The sequence below is a fragment of the Megascapheus bottae genome, chromosome 2, assembly GCF_031878675.1.
Source record: "Megascapheus bottae isolate mThoBot1 chromosome 2, mThoBot2.hap1, whole genome shotgun sequence".
NCBI lineage: Eukaryota > Metazoa > Chordata > Mammalia > Rodentia > Geomyidae > Megascapheus > Megascapheus bottae.
Window position 1 is genome coordinate 12,821,208 of NC_143510.1, and position 23,149 is coordinate 12,844,356.

General features: G+C 43.2%; 2 protein-coding genes across 2 annotated transcripts; both read left to right on the forward strand.

Moving 5' to 3' along the window:
- The first annotated feature begins 4,584 nt into the window (after nt 1-4,584).
- LOC150066448 (epididymal secretory protein E3-beta-like) lies at nt 4,585-5,025 on the forward strand. The gene has a single exon (XM_090354906.1). It carries the CDS (start codon nt 4,585-4,587, stop codon nt 5,023-5,025), a length of 441 nt encoding a protein of 146 aa, XP_090211032.1.
- A 3,809-nt stretch (nt 5,026-8,834) lies between these two features.
- LOC150066449 (ribonuclease K6-like) lies at nt 8,835-11,104 on the forward strand. The gene is made up of 2 exons (XM_090354919.1): nt 8,835-8,997; nt 10,148-11,104. The coding sequence occupies exon 2, from the start codon at nt 10,154-10,156 to the stop codon at nt 10,613-10,615; it is 462 nt and encodes a 153-aa protein (XP_090211045.1). The 5' UTR covers nt 8,835-8,997; nt 10,148-10,153; the 3' UTR covers nt 10,616-11,104.
- The last annotated feature ends 12,045 nt before the right edge of the window (nt 11,105-23,149 follow it).

The following is a 23,149-nucleotide window of genomic DNA, read 5'->3' on the forward strand; positions in this document are numbered from 1 at the left end:
CCTATGCTTCTGACAGAGTGGGAGGTAATGAAGACAGTGACTTAAGGTGATTCAAGTTCAAAAGCTGAGCTTCTCAGTGGTGGCACCTGACTACTTCAATGAGTTTTATTTTATTTTATTTTATTTTTATTTTTATTTTTTTATTGTAATTAGTAAAAGGGTTACATGGTATTTGCTAGATAGAAGGTGCATTAATTCACATACATTGATACCCTTTCACATGTCTTGGTACCCATTTCCCTCCCCCCCACACACAATGAGTTTTATTTTAAAGCTGGATTTCTTTTCTTTGATCCAATAGCTTTTCTTCTTAGCTTGCACTCACCTTGTAATAACATTTCTTGTAATTCCCCAAACAAATCTTTTGTCCTTAAGGGTCTAGATTTCTGAGTTTCTTGTAAAGTAAATCCAGTCAGCAAGATACAGAGGAGCCACATTTGGAGAGATCGAACTGGGGAGTCTTTATATGTCTACATGGTAAACTACTGTCTCAAAGACCAGCAGCCCAGAACCAAAGCTTGAATCAAGCTTTTAAAGACAAAAACCACATGCTTTGGAGTGGAGCTCCGGTTCCAGCAGAAACAGACATTATTAGAGCAGTAGCTCAGGTACTGCTTAAAACGTCCATATAGGGAATATGCCCAAACTTTCCATAGATAGAGATGATCAGAGACAAGCAGAGGGAAAACTGAAGGCCAGCATGTAAAGTTAACAAAGCTTTCCTAAGGTTATGGCATCTGCATTACTCTGAAGCAGAGCTCTCCTAGCTCACTTGAGTTAGGCATCTACATTTAATGAATAGCCTCTCTCGCCTCTAGGCTTTTCACTGCTGGGTGGAAAGCCCCCTCCACCCAGCCAGGCACCAGGATGGCTCTAAGAAGTTATTTAAACTCAGTTTCCTCACTTTGAGTTCATTTCTTAGATTAGCAGGCTTTTACCCAAGTGGAATTTGCCTAATAAACTACTGATGACTTTATACTCCCTTATAAGCAATAATATAAAAATGGAAAGTAAAAATGGAAAAAAAATAAGTAAAACAACTGAGCTTTCAGTGTAGAATTATTGGTATAGAATTCAGCTATAGCAATAATTGGACTGACCTAAGTGCTAGTATTTTATAGCATGTTAATCTTTACTGTTAGCAAAGACAAAACCAGACACCTGTGTAGGAGAAACTGAATGGGTTGCAGCCCACATGGAAATAAAGTGATGTGGACGAAAGAATAAGGGATAGCTGGCTTGTTTCCTGGAATTTATTACTGACTCAAAAATGGTCTAGCACTTATAAAAACTGACTGCCAAGACAGACCCTGGTAGCTCATTCCTGTAATCCTAGCTACTCAGGAGACTGATGTAAGAAATTCAAGGTTTAGACCTCAATCCTGCCATCTTGGGCAGGAAAATTCACAAGCTTTTTGTCTCCAATTGACCAGCAAGAAGCCAACAGTGGAGCTGTGGCTCAAGTGGTACCATGCCAGCCTTGAACGAGAAGCTCAGAAAAAGTGGCCAAGCCCCAGTATGGATTTTCTTTAAAAAACGGTTTATTAGAAATGTGAAGTGAAGAAAATACAATACACTCAGGGTCTGGGCACTCTCCCTGAGCTTTTGCTCTCAAGATTAGTTAGTATTCTACCACTTTGAGCCACAACACCACTTCTGGTTTTCTGGTGGTTAATTGGAGTAAGAGTCCCACAGACTTTCCTGCCCAGGCTGACTTTGAACTGGTTGCAGCTTCCAGAGTAGCTATGGTTAAAGGCATGAGACACTGGTACCTGGCGTCATGAGATTCTTATCGCCAATTGAACACCAAAAAGCTGGAAGTGGAGGTATGATTTAAGTGGCAAAGTGGCAGCGTTAAGTAAAAAAGCCAAGCAAGAATACAAGGTCCAGAGAGTTCAAGCCTTCAGTACTGGCACGCACGCACGCACACACACACACACACACACACACACACACACACACACACACACGATCTGGTTGATCATGACCTCAATTCATGACTATCCTTGGCATTCACAGTAAATGTTTTCCCACATCTAAAGCAGAGCATTGCTTATTTGATAGACACAGCACTTGTTGATAGAAATGTCTGTGATAGAACAACCATACTTGTATTACTGACCATAGAGCAGGGTGCCAGTGGCTCGGGACTGTGATCTTAGCTACGGAGGAAACTGATGTGTGAGGATCAAGGTTCAAAGCCAGCTTACACAGAAAAGTCCCATGAGACTCTTACCTTCAATTACCTAACAAGAAGTAGAGATGTGGCTCAAATGGCAAAGCACCAGCCTTGAGCTAAAATGTTAGGGGGGGTTGTGGGGGAGGGAAAGTGGGAGAAAAGTGAGGTAGTGGGTAAAAATGTTCAACAAGAAATGTACTCATTACCTTATGTATGTAACTGTAACCCCTCTGTACATCACCTTGACAATAAAAATAAAATAAAAAGCTAAAAATGAGCAACTGACCCTGAGTTCAAACTCCCTACTCTCCCCCCTCACACACAAAAAGAAGATATCAGATAGTAGTATAGCACTTTATTTTATTTTATTTTATTTTATTGCCAGTCCTGGGCTTGAGCTCAGGGTTTGAGCACTGTCCTTGGACTTTCTCAAGGCTAGCACTCTACCACTTGAGCCTCAGCACCACTTCTGGCTTTTTGCTATGTAGGTGGGGTACCGAGGAATCGAACCCGGGTCTTCATGCATGCTAAGCAAGCACTCTACCACTAGGCCAAACTCCCGGCCCCTAGCACTTTATTTTTTAAGATCTACTTTCCTTTGCATTCTTCTTATAATTCTCCAAATTATTTACGGATGCTATATACTATACTATAATTAATATGGATATGATGCTTTGAGAAACTATGGTTCACTTTCTTAGTTTACTATTTTATTTTATTCATTTTTCCATGCTTAGTATCAAACTCAGAGCCTTTCACATGCTCAGTCCCTTAATCTTGTTCCTTGAAACATTACTCTATAGCTACTCAAGAGATGGAGGCAGAAGAATTTCAGTTTGAGGCCAGTCAAGGTAAAGTTAGTGAGACCCTGTCTGTCTCAAAAGCAAAATACAAGCAAAAGGCTAGGTTGAGCACTTGCCTGGCAAGATTTAGAGTCTGGGTTAGTATCTCAGGTTCTCCTCTCTCCCCCTCCCTCTCTCTCCCTCTCTTCCTCCCTCCCCCTCCCTCCCTGTCACTCTTCCTCTCCCTCCTTCTCTCCTTTCCCTCTCTCTTTTCCTCACTCTCTTCCTCCCTCCCCTCTTCCCTTCCTCCCTTCTTCCCGTCTTTTTTCCAGTCCTGAGGCTTGAATTCCGGGCCTGAGCACTGTCCATGAAAACTTTTACTCAAGGCTAGCACTCTACCACTAGAGCTACAACTTCACGTCTACATATTTGCTGTTTAATTGAAGATAAGAGTCTCATAGGCTTTCTGCTTAGGCTGGCTTTGAGCCACAACTGTCAGATCTCAGTCTCCCGAGTTCTAGAATTACAGGCATGAGCCACCAGTACCTGGTTTACTATCTCAGTTTACCCATAATTTGCACTTTGGTCTAGATACCTTTTCTAGTCTCATTGAAATGAGTTTAGGGACCAGAACTCGGATTATCTCCTGAAACTCCAGCTGAAGCCCTCTGAGGTCACTTGTCTCATCTGCTTTGCAAATTCCTTTGTGCCAGGACTTGTTCTTTGATGTTTATAGCTTTTGCCTACGACTAGTCTCAAAGTGAACTTAATGTTCCACATGAGAGGGTAGGCTCACACAAAAAGATATTTCTATGACCCTGTTCTCTCTAACCACACCCACGTCACTGCGAATGCGATTCCTTTCTCTGCTGGAAACAAAGAAGGACACAGACTGTCCTTCAGCTCCTCATATCGAGACCACTGTAACCAGCGACGTGAATGCTGAATCTGAAGCAGGTGAGTTAGGAGAGTTTGTGATAGGATACTTGATTGCAAGGCCTAGAGTCATGAGACGGAGATTGACATTTCAGATGGTAAAGAATAAAACAATGGTTTACTCTGTATTCAAAAGAACACCGGATCTTCTGAGTTTAGTTGCTGACTAGAGCTAGCTCCGTTTAAGTATAAAGAGAAGGCACACAAGGGGTTTAAGGTCATTTTCAAAATATATTTCTCTCATGGTTTTCCCTTAATTTCCTTCTTGGCTCACATATTCTGTCAGATTTTTTTCCCTGTAAACTTCATTATTTAATGAAAGTGGTCATCATCTAGCCTGGGAACTTGATATGATAAAACTGGCAGGGGAAAGGATTTTAAAATAGAGCTCTAGCCAGGCATACGTGACACATTCACGCCACTGAGATCTGAGAATCATAGTTCAAAAGTCTGTTGAACTCAACTCCAATTAATCACCAAAAAGGCAGAAGCAGAGCTGTGGCTCAAGTGCTAGAGTGTCAGTCTTGAGTGAAAAGCTAAGCGACAGTGCTCAGGCTCTAAGTCCAAGCACCAGGATGAACACTAAATCAGTTGATTAATCAGTTAATTAATTAATAAAGTAGAGCTCGGCCCAGAGCAATATTTCATTGTACTTTCTTCTCTCTTCCCTGTGTACCTACAGGTGACATGGCATTTTCTCTGAAGATCTGGAGCAGTCTTGTGGCTCTCCTCTGCCTCCAGGGCAGTCTACATGTCCATGCCCGCGACTTTTCCAGGAAGGAGTTTATGGCAAAGCACTATCTAAATCCAAACCAAGAATTTCATGCATACAGATGTGATGTACTTATGAGGGAGAAAGATCTCAAACATAAGATTTCTCACCTGTTTATTCATGCCTCCTGGTACAAAATCAAGCAAGTATGCAATAGTGTCAACTGGAAAAGGTTTTACAGAAATGCCTACATATGGGCTCAGACTCCCATCAAAGTGCTCAAGTGCCACTGGAACAGCTTCACAAAGAGCTACAGAGAGATCAGGAGCTATAGCTATGTTCAATTCCATTGTAATATGGAAGGATATGTGGAGAGCATAGAAGATATGAAGAAGATAGACCCTGTCTTCTACTAGAAAGACTGTCTCTGCTCCAGAGTTTTGTTGTTATGATTTCCTTGTTTATTATTTTTTCAGATTGGTTTTTGCAATCTGCTCTTTGATCCAGCTGCTCTTGGATCAAAATCCTCCTATCAGTGCCATCTGAGCAGTGGCAATTACAGGTGTTCACAGCCTGGACTGTGTCCCAGGTTTGGGGAGAATCTTTAGTAGTTCTCCAGTGGTATTGTCTATCAATGTTTTTCAATTATTTTGTTATGTATCACATAGATATTTTTGAAAGTACAAATTTGTTCTACAGTGTTCTTTACATAAAGTGCTACTCTCTCTGTCCTCATTTATTTAATTCCCTTCTGCTGTTTTGTTTGTTTTGTTCCAATGCCGAGGCTTGAACTCAGGGCCTGGGTGCTGTCTCGTAGCTATGTTATCTAAGACTGGTACTCTAAAACTTCCGCCACACCTTCCCTACTGGCTTTGTGGATATGAAATTAATACGTTGTTTTGTTCTGTTAAGTGCTTTTGTCATTGGATGCAGGTGAAGGTTTGAGAGTTCCCTTTAAAAGTAGAGACTTCTCACTTAGGGTCCCTTGGCTCTGATCACCAAATAGGATTTTCTGGACAAGTCACAATTGTAAGAAAACTTGGAAGAGCTTTATTGAGTAGGCAAATGAGTAAACAAATAAATAGGCATGTAGACAAAGAGAAAGTCAAAAAAACACACACTAAAAGAGTGTGGATATTCTAGAGGAGAGACATATAGCTCTTTGGTATAAAGGGAATTTATATGATAAAGGCAAAGGGGGTCTGGCTTACACATAGGAAACGGTAGGAGTTTCTATTTTTTCACAATTACTCTTCATGTTGTTATACTTTTTAAGTTTCTGGATTTTGTTTACCATTCTGGTTGCTTACATTTTGGGTCTACCCTTTTGTTACTTTTGAGAAGCATGTCTCTTCCTTCTTTTTTTTCTTTTTGCCAGTCTCAGTGCTTGAACTCAGGGCCTGAGCACTGTCCTTGGGCTTTCTCAAGGCCTAGTGCCCTATCACTTGAGCCACTGCACCACTTTGGGCTTTTTCTATGTATGTGGTATCAAGGAATTAAACCCTGGTCTTTGTACTAGGGAGTATCTTTACAGGACTGGGGGAGGGCTGAGAATGAAGAATTCCAGTAGAGGCAGGGGGTACTCTGCAGTCACAGCTAGAGCCTAAAGATAACATACGATTCCAGGACCTGGTGAGGGCTGATTTATGGTTGTAGTTGTAGGGCAGGAGATTACTTTAAGGGGGCCATTTGTTGCCTTTTATGGTTATAGCTGGCCAAATGAGGACATTATCTTAAGGAAAGCTGCCATTAGGGGTTGCAACTACTTGTTCCATATGGCCATACTTTATCACCAGGCTGGAGATGGAGTGTCTCCTAAAATAGAGCAGATCAGGCTAACAAGTATGTTTTGGAGATTGCTTATGCACCAATTAATCTTATTTCAAAGTCTTTTATTGGTCACCTTAATGGAAATACATCTGACTCTCTTCCAACTAGCCAATCTGGAGGAGATTGTGAGCCTGAGTCAATCAATCTGAACAGAGGGGCAGGACCCATAAATAGGGAGCCGCTTGCCTGCTCCATGTGTTAGGAAACTGAGTCATGAGGATACTAGAATAAAGAAAGAGTAAAAAGTAAACTCAACGGATCAGATTAACTTTATTGGAAAGTTAATCTGCACAAGCATGTTTTGTAACAGGCAATAAAATCTTAGAGACTTCTCAATTGCAATGGAACAAGTTCCTGATTTTCTGGAAGATCTCTACCATCTAATTAAGGAAAATGTTACTGTCTAAAAGCACCTTGAGAGGAATGGAAAGGATAAAGTCGCTAAATTTTGTCTGATTCTGGTAGAGAGTTGAATTTACAGAATGGCTCAATATTATAAGACCTAGCTGGTCCTTCCCAGTTATTGGAAATATGAGTTCCACAGCCCAACCCTGGTGGAATACATTTCTCTGTACTCAATAAAAATCAATGAAGAAGCCAGACACTGCAGGCTCATGCCTGTAATCCTAGCTACTGAGGAGGCTGAGATCTGAAGATGTTCAAAGCCAGCCTGGGCAAGCAAGTCTGTGAGATTCTTATCAAATTAACTACCAGAGAACTGGAAGTAGAGCAATGGCTCCAAGTGATAGAGCACTAGCCTTGAGTGAAAGAGCTCAGTGACAGTGCCTAGGCCCTGAGTTCAAGCCCCGTGACCAACAAAAGAAAAAAAAAATGAAGGAAAAAAAATTCCTTGCCCTCCTAGCAAAGACATCAGGTTTTGAAAGACTTAAATCTCTATTTGAACTAAGATACAACACTCTAGTTTCTTAGTTTTCGTCACTGTAATAGAAAGCTGACTGGCATTCCGTCTTTGTCACTACAACTGTAGCTTCCTTTGAAATTGAGTACTTGTGTGTCTTGTTTGGCTGACAATTCTGAATCTTTGGCCTTCCTTATGAGCTTTGGATTTAGTATATTATCCACAAAATTATTTCTTTCCGAGTTACTGCAGGAATTGTCTTCATCTACAAATCAGGATGGGAGAAACTGACTTCTTAAGTTCTGGGGACACAATCTTAGGATTAGGCTGACCTGAAACTCATGATCTTGCTTCAGAATCCAAAGTATTAGGATTATAGGTATATGCCCCGATGCCTAGCTGGGAAGAACATGTATCCTGAGAACCTTCACTATCATTATCTACAAACATGGAAAATCTATGCATTTGCTTCTTTCGTTCATAAGTTTTATTTTCAACCTGTTCATACTTTGATTTTTTTTTCCTATTTCAGTTTTCTTGGATATAATGGGATTTTAAAATTTATTTACTTGGGCCTGAACTCCAAACCCAGTGCTCTTGCTTCACTTTTTCACTTCTAACACTTGAGCCACAGTTGGAGATAAGACCTGTATCTTTTTTCTTCCTGGGCTGGTTTGAAACTGTGATATTCAGATCTCAGCTTCTTATGACGTTAGGATTATTGTCATGAGCCCTGACACCTAGCCTAACTTCTAATTGTTCCTCAAAATTTGTTCAAGTGTACCCTCCTAGAATTATCACATATATATATGTGTGTGTGTGTGTGTGTGTGTGTGTGTAAGTATATGTATATATATATATATATATATATTTTTTTTTTTTTGTCAGTATGGGGCTTGAAATCTAGGCATGGGTGTTTTCTCTGAGCTCTTCAGCTCAAGGCTATCGCCCTTCCCCTTGAGCCACGGCGCCACCTCTGGTTTTCTAGTGGTTAATTGGAGAGATAAGGTCTCATGGTCTTTAGTGCCCCAGGCTGGCTTTGAACAGTGACCCTCAGATTTTGGCCTCCTGAGTAGCTAGGATTACAGGCGTGAGCTACCATGCCCGACCTATATATTAATTTAGAATATATTTGTTTATTAACCTGATCCTTCCAATAGATTGTGAACTCTTAAATTTGAATATTCCGGTATCTGATTCAACAAATATGTATAAGTGAAAAATTTTGTTCACATCTCCTATAAATAAACATTACCAGCTATTATATCAGATTCACATAGTATATTTTTCTCTCAAACAATTGAAATCATAGAGCATGAAAAGCCCAAAGGCTCCAGTCAAGAAGGAGTCACTGAACCTTCCAGGAAGTGATAAGTTCCTCAATTCTGTGAGTTTTGAATCATCTTGTTCTAAATGACCTTACTCTTTCTCTAGGGACAATTACAGCACCATGATAAAGATCAGATTAGAAAGCTGAAAGTTTCACTTCACTTTTGTAAAACTTTACCTTCTGCAAAACCTTAGGTTTCTCTTTCCTACAGCTCAAAATATTTTTTCTCCTGCCCAACAAAGCCAGTTGTGGCAGGCTTAAGAGAAGAAAAGCGGACAAATTCTCTGAACCTGGGACTAACTACCAACTCCGCAAGAGCCCATCACCAATACCTGGTAGGAGGAAAACTTCAGGGCCAGGAGTGAGTGAGTTAGTGGAATATGAAATCTTTAAAGAAAAACAAAACGAAGTAGATAGTCACAGTCTTTGGTAGGAAACTGAGTCATGAGTGTTAGGAAAGATGAAGCAGACAAAAGGAGAGAAAGAAGACAAGAGACCTCAGCAGCAGGTCATGGCTGTAGAGGGATCCATATCACAGAGCAGGGTTGGAGGAAGAGTCGTGTGTGTGTGTGTGTGTGTGTGTGTGTGTGTGTGTGTGTGTGTGTGTGGTGGGTGAGGGGGTGTTAGGATTTTATCAGTCTAAGGTGACTGGTTTTTAGAATTTCTTTGTCGTGTCTTGTGGGTTTATTGTCTGGACTGGGGTTTTATAATAGGAGTGTCCTTTCTGACTCCTGAGGTCCCACACTTTCAGGTAAGTGTAGATAAGGCCCTAAGATCCGGGGTGAGGTTTTCAGGGGTGAGGTTTTTCTGGGAATCAGGGAGGGATCACAGGGGAAGGTGGTCGGTGGGCCAAGGGATCAGCATGGAGTTATGAGAACAAAGTAGATCCCATCGATCAATAATTTTGTTCTCTCTTTTTTATTTTTATTTTGTGCCAATGCTTGGGCTCGAACTCAGAGCCTGGGCACTGTCCTTGGACACTTTTACTCAAGGCTAGTGCTCTGCTACTTGAGTCACAGTGCATTTTCTGAGTATGTTGTATGGAAGAATCGAACTCATGGCTTCATACATGCTAGCTGAGCACTCTACCACTAGGCTATACACCCAGTTCATGCAACTTTGTATGTGTGTGTGCCAGTCCTGGGGCTTGAACTCAGGGCCTGGGCACTGTCCCTGAAAGCTTCTTTTGCTCAAGGTTAGCACACTACTACTTGAGCCACAGTGCCACTTCCAGCTTTTTCTGTGTATGTGATATTGAGGAATTGAACCCAGGGCTTCATGCATGCTAGGCAAACACTCTACCAGTAAGCTATTCCTGGCCTCATTCTTAGCCTTTTTGATCAAAGCTGATATTCTACCTATCACTTGAGCCACTGGAGGTAAGACAGACATTCCTTCCTGGGATGGATTTGAACTGTGATCCTCAGGTGTAAGCCTCTTGAATAGCTAGGATTTTAGGCTAACTGTGCCTGGGTATGTTGCTCTATGATTTCTATGCTGTCCCATTATCTTCCTGCAGAAAAAGATGGTGCCGGATCTCATGAGAGTCCTTTCTCTCCTGCTGCTGCTGGCACAATGCGAGCCAATGTATCCACTTGATGCTTGGCCTAAGGGACTCACTAAGGCTCATTGGTTTGAAATTCAGCACATCCAGTCAAGTTCTCAGCCATGCAACAGGGCAATGAGCGGTGTCAACAATTACACGCAGCACTGTAAGCCAGCCAACGCCTTTCTGCATGACTCTTTCCAGAATGTGGCCACTGCCTGTGATTTACCCAATATCATCTGTAAGAATGGTGAGATGAACTGTCACCAGAGTGGCAAGCCGGTGAACTCCACCCACTGCAGACTCACGGCAGGGAAGTATCCACACTGCCGCTACAGCGAGGAAGCCCAGTACAAATTCTTCGTTGTTGCTTGCGATCCCCCAGAAAAGACTGATCCCCCTTATCAGCTAGTTCCTGTGCACTTAGATAAACTGATCTAAGGTTTTAAGCCCATCTCCTTCCATATGACACAGTTTATCTTACGGATCCTTCCGATTTTTTTTTCTTCTTTTTTGTCTATTGTGTCAGTACTTGGGTTTGAACTCAGGGCCTGGATGCTGTCCCTTAGTTTAGTTACTCAAGGCCAGTGTTTACTGAGCCACAACTCCATTTCTACTTTTTTCTTTTTTGGTGGTTAGTCAGCAATAAGAGTCTCAAAGACTTTTCTGCCTGGGCTGGCTTTGAACTGTGATCTTCAGATACTAGTCTTCTGAGTTGCTAGAATTATAGGCTTGGTTTCTATTTTCTTTGTTTATTCCTTTACTCCCACAGAAGAAAAGAGTTAGCAGAATCTGATAGAACAGAATTGGGACAGAAAGAGACAGGATTCTTTGCTGCTGTAGAGTGCTGTCTGTGTTGAGAGAAGAAATACTACAAACATTTGACCGTGAAACTTTATTGCACTATATTAATGGCAATAAAACCACTTCCTCCTGCATTTTAATGAGTGTGATTGTGTTTCTTTTTTTTTTTTTCTTTTTTCTTTGCCAGTCCTGGGGACTGAACTCAGGGTCTAAGCACTGTCCTTGAGCTTTTTCCTCAAGGGTAGTACTCTGCCACTTGAGCCACAGCACAATTTCTGGCTTTTTCAATGTATGTGGTACTGAGGAATCAAACCTGGGTCTTCATGCATGCTAGGCAAGCACTTTACCACTAGGCCAAACTCTGGCCCGAGTGTGAATGTGTTTCTTTCCCCCTTTTAAATTATTGTCTGTGGGGTTGGGAGCATGGCCTAGTAGTAGAGTGCTTGCTTACCATGTATAAGCCCTGGGCTCAATTTCTCCATACCACATACACAGAAAAAGCTGGTGCTGTGGCTCAAATGGTAGAGTGCTAGCCTTGAGAAAGCCCAAGGATAGTGCTCAGGTTCTGAGTTCAAGCCCCAGGACTGGCAAAAATATATTGTCTGCCAGTATTCAAAGGAGAAGTATTTTGGCCTTAGATTGAAAGGCGACCTCTGAGGCCTTCTCTTTGGCTCTGTTTTTTGTTTTTGGAAACAGATCTTCCCTTCTGAAACTATGCTCTCCATGCTTCTCTTGAAACTATCATTCTCCATTCTTATTTTTGGAGCAGTGCCAATATTTCTGAAAGAATGGATGGTACTTTTGGAATAGATTCCAACCTTGGTGACCGATGTAAGATTCGCTGGAAAGGAATAGAAAACTGCCACATGGTTCAGCCAGGAAAGAGTTTATTGTGGGGAAGAACAAACCAAGGGCCTTCACAAGATGGTGGCCTGCAGAGACAGAAGGGAAGGAGAAAGAGAAGAAGTAGAAGGGGGCGAGGGGGACTTGTGTTGAGCTGGATTATATAGGGAAAGGCAGGAGGCGGGACCACAGAGGACACAGAAGTGATCTCAGAGTCTAGGAAACTTCTCATTGTCCAAGGGAGGCATGACCAGGGCAATTCAGAAAATGACCTCAGCAGATGAGGAAGTGACCTCAGAGCCTAGGATCCTTTGCTAATGCACAGTCAGGTGATTCCAGGCAGGTGAAGAGGAAGCGGGGAGGGGCTGTGCTCCCAGCAAAGCTAACGACAGAGGGGTTCTATTTTTAAAGACTTATTTCTATGTTTAAGCAGAAAATATGCATATAAATATATTATGTAAAATTGATTTAGTTTGATACCAGTCCTCTCCTATGAAGTCACTATCTTTCCATCTAGGAAAGATAGGCCTCAATCTTCCATAGAAGGAATACTTAGTTACTGCTCCCTGGCAGGTGATTCAAGCCATTTAAAAGGGAGTTTATTAAGGCAGAAGCAGAGCATTCTCTATGCAAAGCTTTCTTAAGGCTATGACGTGTGCATTTCTCTGAAGCAGAGTTCTCCTGGCTCACCTTGAGCTGGGCATCTGCGTTCAATTTAGGGTCTCTCTCATCTCTAGGCTTTTCAGCACTGGGTGGAGAGTTCTCTTCACCTAGTAAGAGGCACCAGAATCAGCTATGATAAACTAAAGGAGGTTACCCAGGGAGCCACTGAAGACCCAGCCAAATTTCTCAATTGCCTCATGTTGGCACGCTGGTGTTACATTAAACCCAGAGTCAAAGGACGATATAGTGGTCTTTAATACCCTTTTTATCTCTCCTGAAATTTAAAAACAAACAAAGCTGAAAAGGGCTGAAGACAGCCCTCAAACCCCCCAACAAGAGCTGGTGAGCATAGCCTTTAAGATTTTCCATCACTGGGAGGAACAGAACAAAGCTGATAAGGCTGCCCATGATAGGAAAAATTTCCAGCTCCTGGCTGCTGCCTTCTGGGCAACTCAAAGAAAGTCACCCAGTGTAGTGATCCAGACCATGCTTTAAATGTGCAAAGGAAGGCCACTGGGCAAGAGATTGTCCTACTCGGAGCCAGAAGTGTGGCCTAGTGGTAAAGTGAAGCCTTGGGATCCATTCCTCAGTACCCACATACACAGAAAAAGCCAGAATGGTGCTATGGCTCAAGGGGTAGAGCTCTAGCTTTGAGAAAGCCCAAGGACAGTGCCCAGGCCCCGAGTTCAAGTCCCAGGACTGGCAAAGAAAAACAGGAGAGAGATTGTCTTACTCTATGACCACTGTCTGGATCCTCTAAAGTATGGGGAGTCAACTGTCTTTCCTTATTTCTACAAGGTAGGCCAAGCCTTCCCATCCCTTCCCCCCCATTCCCTCCCCCCCCACAGGGGGAGGAGCCCAACTTATCCAAGATACTGAACTTGGCAACAAGACTGACAGTGTCCAGGGCTGTTGGATCCCACAAGCATCACAATGGAGGAGCCCAGGGTATCTCTTCAGGTTGCAGACAAACTATTTGTAGCCTTTCTTTTGTATATGGGACCAGTTACTTGATGTTACCTGAATATTCTGGCCTGTCTTTTCTCTCCCAGATCTTGATGGTGGGTGTAGATGCAGTCCTACTTGCTCTGTAACTACCAAGCCATGACATGTAGAATAGATAAGGTTTTTTCACGTTCCTTTCTTAATCGTACTCCACTGTCCCATTCCAAGTCTCCTTTGGCCTCTCATCAAGGCCTCGTTTCTTCTCTCCCAATTTTTCCTGGGGTTCAAGTCTTTCTTGACTCTTAATCTGTCTGCTAACCACTCCCACTGCAGATAAGCTCAACAGACAGCCACAATGGTAAAAAAGTAAAAGTGGTAAAAAAAAAAAAAAAAAGAAAGAAGTAAAAAAGGCTCCTGCTACCACCCCTTCTATACCAATGATGACTTCAAGTTATACTGCATCTTCTTTCCCACCTACCAAGCCCCTGTTTCATAAGACTTCTTTCGGATTTCATCCAAAGACACATATGCATGTTCACTACCAAGGAACTATTATCACTACCTTCTCTTGGACCGGATAACATCTCCACATTCTACCTCTAAGTTGATGTCCCTTGTCAGCAGGAAGTAGCCAGAGACTCAGTGTCCCTTTATAACTATCAAAAGGCTGGAATGTTAGGTCCGCCTGGGAGAAATGGCCCCTGTGGAAGGGGTTCTCTCCCCCTGCACTCTAGAAGCCCCCTGCCTAGCACCTATAGTCCTGGCAACTGGCTTGCCAGAGGGCAGTCTCTGAGGTCATTTTCCCATTCTCTGAGGTCACCTTTGCTTCCACTGTGGCAACACTCCCTTCCCTGCTCTTCCTTATATAATCATTCTTCTCCTGCCCACAGTTTCTCTTGCTCCACCTGACTCCATCTTGTGCTCTGGAGGTTTGTTCTCTCCTGCTTTTAATAAATCCTCTTCCCTAGAACAGCATGGGAATTTCTTTTCAGCAACCCTTCACAGTGTGAAGGCAGATCAGGCAGGAAAGTCCATGAGACTTTATCTCCAATTAACCACCCAAAAAGAGACAGAAGTGGAGCTGTAACTTGAAATGGTAGACAGATAGCCTTGAGCAAAACAGCTCTGTGATAGTGCCCAGGCCCTGAGTTCAAGTCCCAGGACTGGCACCAAAATAAAAAGATGAAATAGGACAAAGATGAAACTGACAATCTAAGAGAAGAGAGTCATTCCCACTACCCACGGAAGAATGAAAAGGAAAGGAGGTGTTTACAGTCAACAGGGTATTTGAAAGTGAAAAGAAAGCCTCGAAATAAAGGCTTGGTTCCCTGACTGGTAATCAGACCTGGCCAAGATGGTAAGAGGGCCTGGTGAGAGGGCCAAATCCTAACCAGCGACAGAGAATAGTCTTGGGCTTCCTCCAGCTTCCCATTTCTGCACAAAGCTATTTATTGATCCTTGAGCTCAACTGTGAAATGAATGTCAGTGTCTCATGAAAGGAGAGTCTCACAGGTAAAAGTTTTAGCAAGGGGTTAATTTATTTATCTTTGCCAGTCCTGGGACTTCACTCAGGGCCTAGGCACTGTCCCTGAGCTACTACTTCTGCTCAAAGCTAGCAGTCTGCCACTTGAGCCACAGCTCTGGTCATCTGGTAGTGAGGCATCAAACCCAGGGCTTCATGCATGCACGGTAAGCACTCTACCACTCAGCCATATTCACAGGTAGGGTTTATTTTAGTATAGTTAAAGTAGGAGAAAGAGAAACGTTCCTACTATCCAAGTGAAAAATGGGAGCTAAAGGCTCAAATGACAGCTATGGGCTGCTGCCTTTATTCCTTCTGAGCTGGGGAAACACATTTATTCTCTAGCATCCCCTAATCCTTAGACAAGTCTGAGTAGCCAAAGTCAGGTGTCACTGAAATGGTATAACCACGTTATTGTTCTAATTTTTAGTATCACCAACATTACTTGTAATGCCAATATTGTTTCATTGATTAAAGCTAAACAGTTTTCCAGCCAGTCCCTATGGTAAAGTTCTGTAGTCATGCTTGTTAAATTTGTTTTGAATTTGTACTTGTTTTGAAATCTGTTTTGCTGTGTATGATCCATACACGTAAGACACTGGCTACTTATAACTAGGTATTTTTCAGAAGGTAACGAATTATATCTTTCACCAGAAATAGTCTGTATTGTTCTGGTAAGGAGAATGGAAAAGGAATAGAGCCAGAATTGATCATCAACAGGCAAGGAACAGAGAGCAGCACAGACCTTCCCGTGAGATTGGAGGTTGTACTAGGGACTAGATTTGGGGGGAGGCTTATATAGGGCTTAACAAGGAAGCAAGATTAAAAGATGGGTCGTGGTCTCTCAGAGTTCCAGAGCAATGTCCTTGCCCAGGCTGCACCTTGGGTGTGGATTCTATTATCTCCTTGGGACCAAGGTCAGAATGACCTGCCTGCAGACAAACAGGTGAACACACACCTGGGGAGTAAGACAGGGCTCAACCCTTCATATTCCATCTTTATAACAGATTGGGCCTAGAGGGAAGAGGCAGATCCTTCATATAGGGTCTTTTGGATAAATACAAATGGTGGGCCAAGAGGGGAGACCAAGAAGGGAGACAAGGGAAAGGGGACGATGGTTGTTTTTCTGGCTACTTCCTGCTGACAGGGGGTGATGTTTTAGGGGACAGTCTCACGAGAGGTCATCTTGTTGAAGGGCTGGCATTCCAAGGGCATCTGTTCTCCATTGTGGGGCTGGTATTCTGTTGGCATAATGCACTCCCTGGGAAATGAACATCAGACCTGTTCCAGGCTCCTCTGGATTTTCTTGAATAATGCCATCTAAGAGAACTACCATGAATAAAGCAATCAGGTGCTCCTGAGATAGGCTGGTCTGAGACATGGGAGATTTAGAGGAAGATGATGGGATCTGTGATTTTCGAGCAGGAATGAATTGGAGATTCAGATTCTTGGGTTAAGGCAAGCAAGGGGTATCAGGGTTTTGGGTTTTTTTTTTTTTTTTTTTTTTTGGCCAGTCCTGGGCTTGAGCTCAGGGCCTGAGCACTGTCCTTGGACTTTCTCAAGGCTAGAGCTCTACCACTTGAGCCTCAGCACCACTTCTGGCTTTTTTTCTACGTATGTGGTACCAAGGAATCGAACCCGGGTCTTCGTGCATGCTTGACAAGCACTCAATCACTAGGCCAAACTCCCGGCCCCGTTAGCAGGGTTTGAAGAGAGGTTTGTTCAAAGAATAGGATCCGATCAGGGAGAAAGGCATGGAGGGTTTGGATTTGGGAAGGAGGTAAGGAGAGAAAGGCTTTGTGGTTTAGGCAGTCCTTAAAGGAGTGAGAGGTGAGAATGTGGAGAGGGCTGTGAAGGGAAATCTTTTGGGCTTCTGGGACTATGAGTGCCACAGCTGCCAGAATCTGAAGACCATCCCTATGCTACCACATCCAGTTGTCTGAATAGGTATGCCAAGGGGCAAAAGGTGTCTCCTCTTTTTTGACAGAGAATAGCTAAGGCCTTAGTTTGTATGTAAGAAAATAAAAAAGGGTTTGTTAAGGTCAAGGAGAGAAAGAGTAGAGGCATTGGATAGAGAGTTTAAGTTGATGGATAGGAGTTGAAAGAGAGTGGGGGAACAGGAAGGGCTTATTGAGGGACCCCTTACTTGGAATATAGAGAGAGAAGTTGGGGATCCATATATGGAAGAAGTTGAAAAGGCCAAGGAGGGCCAAGAGGGCTCTTTTGAGGTAAGGGATAACTGAAGAGCTCATGGACCCTTGGGGGGGTGGGGGAGGGGAGGTATTATTTGGCCCTGTTGGCAAACTGTTAGTCCCAAATATGTAACTGATTTTTGGCACATCTGAGCTTTGTCCTTGGGGGCCCTGTAACCCCAAGAAGTGAGGGGGTTAATAAGAAGGTGAGGAGACATTTAGATCAACAGAAGGGCTGTAAAGCGGAGAAGGTCATCTACACATTGAAGGAGACTACGTGGGGAGAGATTTAGTGAGGGGAGGCCTCGCTGAAAAGCATTGGAGAAATAACGCGGCCTGTCTCGAAGTCCTTGAGAACTGTCCAGGTTAGTTGCTGGGCCTGGCCGGTATCTGGGTCTTCCCAGGTGAAGGCAAAAAGTGGCCTAGAAGAGGGGTGGATCGGATAGTGAAGAAAGTGTCTTTTAGGTCAGAGACTGAAATGCATGAGGAATTGGAAGGAACATGGGAGAGGAGGGGCCTTGATCATTCCTTGTAAATAAGAGATAACAAAGGCAAGAATGTAAGTTCCTGTCCAGTTAGAAGGCAGACAGGTATGGATATTAGATGGTCATTAATGGGCATTAATTTATTAGATGGGCATTAACTATTTTCTTTTGCTCTGGTTAGTTTTGAAAGGCCAATTCCATTTGGGATGTAACATCATCTCCTCTTACTCCAGGACTAGCTTGAATCTCAGGGGTCTAGGTGCTTGGTGCAGGGATGGCTTTTCCTGGTTACATCTCTACGGGGATTGAACTCAAGGCCTGGGCACTGTTCCTGAGCACTTCTGCTCAAGTCTAGCACTCTACCATTTTGAATCACAAGGTCATTTCCAGAATTCTGCTGGTTATTTAGCCATGCTTCTAGCCTGGCTTGTTAATGGAGAGATGGAGTCTCAAGGATTTTTCTGTCTGGTCTGGTTTAGAAATGCAATCTTTGCCACAAAAGCAAAAAATAGAAACAAAAACAAAAAACAAAAAAAATTCCCCAGCTTTTCATTTTATTTCCAATTAAAGTAACAAGGAGATCAACTAGAAATATAGTTATTCTTGCCAGGTGCAGTGGCTCACACCTGTAATCCTAGCTACTCAGGAGGCTGAGATCTGAGGATCGTGGTTCAAAGCCAGCCCCAGCACTAAAGACCATAAGACTCTTATCTCCAATTAATCTGTAGAAAAGGGGAAGTGGGGCTGTGGCTCCAAGGGTAGGGTGGTAGCCATGAGCTGAAGAGCTCAGGGACAGTGCCCAGGCCGAGTTCAAGCCCCATGACCCACAAAAAGAAAAAAAAAAAGAAAAAGGAAGAAATATAGTTATTCTTAATTGCATATAATACTTTAGGACACTGAGGTTAAGGCAATGGAGGTGTTATTAAGCCTTAGTGATTAAAACAAAGAATGCAGGAGTTGGTGGTGAGTTCTGTCTTATTCTTTTTACTACTTCCACTGATGAAGATTTTTCCTTTTAACAATTGTAGTCAGAAAGCACAAGGCAAGTTCAACAGATTTTCCACGCTTAAATGAACATTGGTAACAAGAACAGTAAATCTTTAAAATAATTTTGGCAAAGCTTTGAGGGAAAGTGGAGGTCACATGAAATCCCACTATGTGGCCTTTGTGAAAATCTTCAGGACCTGCAGAGAATTGGAAGAGGGGCTGCGAAACAGGCTTCTAAGAGGAGGATGCAACACTTTTAACCTGTAGACATTTTAAGGGGAGGATGCAGCCCAATGAAGATACTGAAAGTTGACTGTCTGAGTTATTTGATAGGGAGGAGGTGAGAGAGAGAGGGATTTCTCCTACAGTATCCTAGAGGAGTTTGCCTTCGGGAGAAATAAAGAATCCAGATTTTGTAGCGAGTAGGCTCAGGAAAGAGAAAAGGAATGGATTAGTGATGGAGTTCTGAAGGTAATTTTCACTTAGAGACTGGCTGCAGGGAGGAGGAATGTAGTTACAAGAGCAGGGGTGGAGAAAAGCCTTGGGTTTATGGAACTGCTGCTCCAGGACGGCTAGCCTTTAAGAGGGAACCTAGAGGGGGTCCCTAGGACCCTGCCTGCATCTTCCTCTCAAGGGTGCAGTGAAAAGGTTGTCAGCGGGAGTGGAGGTGATGATCTCCTGTCTGGAGGTTATCAGAGAAAGACAGAGAGGGAAAGGAAAGTGGAGCCAGAGATTGCTTCAAGGCAAGTTGCCTTTCTAGAGGAGATAGCTGGGCGGGTTGTGGCAGAGAAGAAATTGGTAAGCAGTGCAAGAGAGCAGAGGGGGTCTAGAGTGAAGGTGGAGAAGGACTTGGTGGACAGAACAGGATGAACAGAGGGGGTCTGGAGTGGAGGTAGAGGAGGACTTGGGCGTAGGACACGAAGAGCAGAGGGGGTCTAGAGTGGGGGTAAAGAAGGTTGGGTGTAGGGGACCTCGGACCCCGCATTCTTTCGTTGGAAAATTGTCTAAAGCAGCAAGAGTAAAGTAAGAATCAAAGGTTCAGGCCCACGGTGGCCACTGCTTGGTGAGGCCAAATTCCAATGGACAAACAAGCCAGGCTAAGATTAGACTGTGGGCAAGTCGATGGCATGTCTCTAGGAGACAATTTGGAAATTTGGGCCTGTCCTGCTGCTCCAGGCATCCCTGGGGCTTTGGGAAGGCTAACGGATGGATCCAGATAATTAGGAGAGGGCTATCCTGTCCCCAAAGCCTAATTAAAAGGTGTCAGGGGGTCAGCAAATGTGAGAGACTCCTGGAGTCTCTGGGGACCCCACAGACAGGAAGGAAGGAAGGAAGGAAGGAAGGAAGGAAGGAAGGAAGGAAGGAAGGAAGGTACTCCTGGAGTCCCGGGGTCTGTGTCAGGGCGCCTTTCCCACAGACCAGGCTAGTTACCTTGTCTTGAAGGCTTTTGGACGGTGGGAACAAGGGGAGGGAGATGGAGAAATAGGTAAGGCCTTCTCTAGGTATATGCAGATAACCAATAATCCATAATAATAATAAGCCATAATAAGCCATAATAACCCATGCAGGGTGACCGTCCACGAGGCATACTTTACTTATAGAAGCAAAGGCCATGAGGTTGGTTCAGGTGGCTGTTTAGACCAAAAGTAAGCTTGGAGGCCTATGCACTCCCGATGGAGGAAGGGAAGATAAAAGACTCGATGAGAGGCAGCCAGGAGGCGAGTGGAGGGGACCTGGTGCCTCCTGGCATTTTTCCTCTCCCAGGTATTTGACACCAAATGTGAGGAAAATGGAGGAGAACAGAAAAGGAATAGGCCGGACTCCATAGTCAACAGGCGAGGACTGTTTATTGAGGAACAGCGAGGGGCACAGACCTTCCCTGGGGACTGGAGGGTTGTGCTAAGGATTGGATTTGGGGGTAGGTTTATAGGGGACTTAACAAGGGAGCAAGATTAAAAAATGGGTGTGGGTCTCTTGGAGGATGATTTTCTTGGCCAGGCCAGCAAAGGAATGCTCCACCTTGGGTGTGTGTGTGTGGGGGCGGGGTCTATTATCCCCTGGGGACCAAGGTAGAATGACCTGCCTGCAGACAAGCAGGTGAGCATGTGCCTGGTGCTTTGCTTGCCGCTGGGGAATAAGACAGGACTCAATCCTTCAGATATCCATTTAGAGTTACCAAATCTTTACCTTTTCAAAGGAGAGGATAGTTTTAAACAGCTAGTTCCCATTAGATCTTGCAGGCCTTGTTAACTTAGCATTTAAATGGAGGGAAGTTAACTGTTTCCAGATTCCAACTTCTAAGTCTGGCTGGCCCTGTATCTTCAGAACTTGGTTCCGACACTATCAGAGGTTGGGTTTCTTTCCAGTGTACAATTATGTATTGTGAAAGGGTAAAGATGTTACATAAGAAGTCATTTACATACTGCCTGAGCAGTCACTTAAGTATCTGATAGACATTACAGAATGATCTCAAAGTAGGCAAAGCACAGAAATTAACTCAGCAAATATTTTGGCACCTCTCAATTCTGGCTTTATATTAGAGTCACCTAGGGGTTTTAGCAAATTGTTTTTAGCAACTGTTAACCGTGAAGAGAAGCAGGTATCTCTGGGCAAAATCTAATGCTAACACATCCTCAAAGGGTCCTATTTTTGATTTCCTGCTCAAAACTTTATGACACAGGCAGAGTAAGCTCAGTGATGAGCCTGTCCGTGAACTCATACCCCACGACTTCGATGTAATAGGACTTGTCAAATTTCACTGTCATGGCATTCACTCTTCTATAACATTTACTCTATTTTTTTTCGCCAGTCCCAGGGCTTGAACTCAGGGCCTGAGCACTGTCCTTGGGCTTTCTCAAGGCTAGAGCTCTACCACTTGAGCCACAGTACCATTTCTGGCTTTTTTTTTCTATGTATGTGGCACCAAGGAATCAAACTTGGGTTTTCATGCATGCTAGGCAAGCACTCTACCATTAGGCCAAACTCCGGGCCTCCATTTTGTTTTTGTGACTCCATCTGAAAGGACTGCACCCCCACCTGTGAGACCAGTTCCTTATAGTTTGTCATTTAGAAATATGTAGACATTCTTCCTTTATGTTTCTAGGTAACAATCATAGTAATGACATATATAAATGATTATAGTAGTAATATAGAAATTATCATAGTATCTGAAATACCAGGGTGACTCATGTTGCCCTACTCATGCTTGCTTACAGAATTGTTCTAGCTTCTGTAACTTCATGCTTTGCTTGCACCTGTAGGAAAGAACCATTAAGGACTTTGTTCCTCTGAATGAATAAGAAGGGTGGGCTTTCTGTTTGAAAAGGGACCAAGAGACCAGACTTGGCACTGCACTTTTTTTTTGCAGTTTCTATTGGTTGCACCCTGTATATGTATGGTCTTTCCTGGTGGTCTTACCCTTAACACTGACATAAACCAGCCACAGTATATTTCTGCCATCTTTCCTTCTTAAACCATCTGCCATCTTTTCTTTCCTAAATGCATAGCATGATTTCAAACACTGAGCAGCTCAGAAATGTACATAACTGAGCTTGCTCAGAAAAGTCCTAACATGCTTTCCTCTATGAATATTTCTAGTGCTTCCTTAATTGGAGAGTATTATTTGGAAATCATTCCTGAGTTCCTTTCTTGATGCAGGTGGTTGAACTTCCTCCATTCCTATGCCTCCACTGGATGACTAAAAAGTAGGGAAATTGTGTGTGTGTGTGTGTGTGTGTGTGTGTGTGTGTGTGTGTGTGTGTATGTAAAGTGGTAAAGCACCAGCCTTAAGCAAAAAAGTTAAGGAGTACCCAGGCTCTTAGTTCAAGCCCCAGTCCTAACACAAAAATAAAAGACTAAGGTATGGGACCAGTAGAAACAATTCTATAGATTTAAAGATTCTAGATTCTAAAGATTCTTATAGATTTGCTTCGTAGAGTAGATAATTATTTTAAATAGTTGTATCTGAAAAGAATTATGAAAGCTAGTACTAATACCAATTTTATTGATTATTTTGATAATATAAATACTATTTTTTTTCTGCAATCTTTTTCTTTTCTCTTTTTTTAATTCACCAGTCCTGGAGCTTGAACTCAGGTCCTGGGCACTGTCCTTGGGCTTTCTCAAGGCTACTGCTCTACCACTTGAGTCACAGCACCACTTCCAGCTTTGTGTATGTGTGTGGCAGGGGGTACTGAGCAATTGAGCTCAGGGCTTCATGCATGCTACGCAAGCACTCTACCACTAGGCCATACACCTAGATCTGCAATCTTTTAAATTTATGAAAATGTCCTCTTTCTCACAAGTGTTAATAGAAAATGTTGTTCAAGGGGCCAGGAGTTTGGTCTAGTGGTAGAATGCTTGCCTAAAATGCATGAAGACCCGGGTTCCATTCCTTTGTACCACATACATAGAAAAAGCTGGAAAGGGCACTGTGGTTCAAGTGGTAGAGCTCTAGCCTTGAGGAAAGTCCAAGGACAGTGCTCAGATCTTGAGTTCAAGCCCTGGGACTGGCAAAAAAAAAAAACAGGAAGGG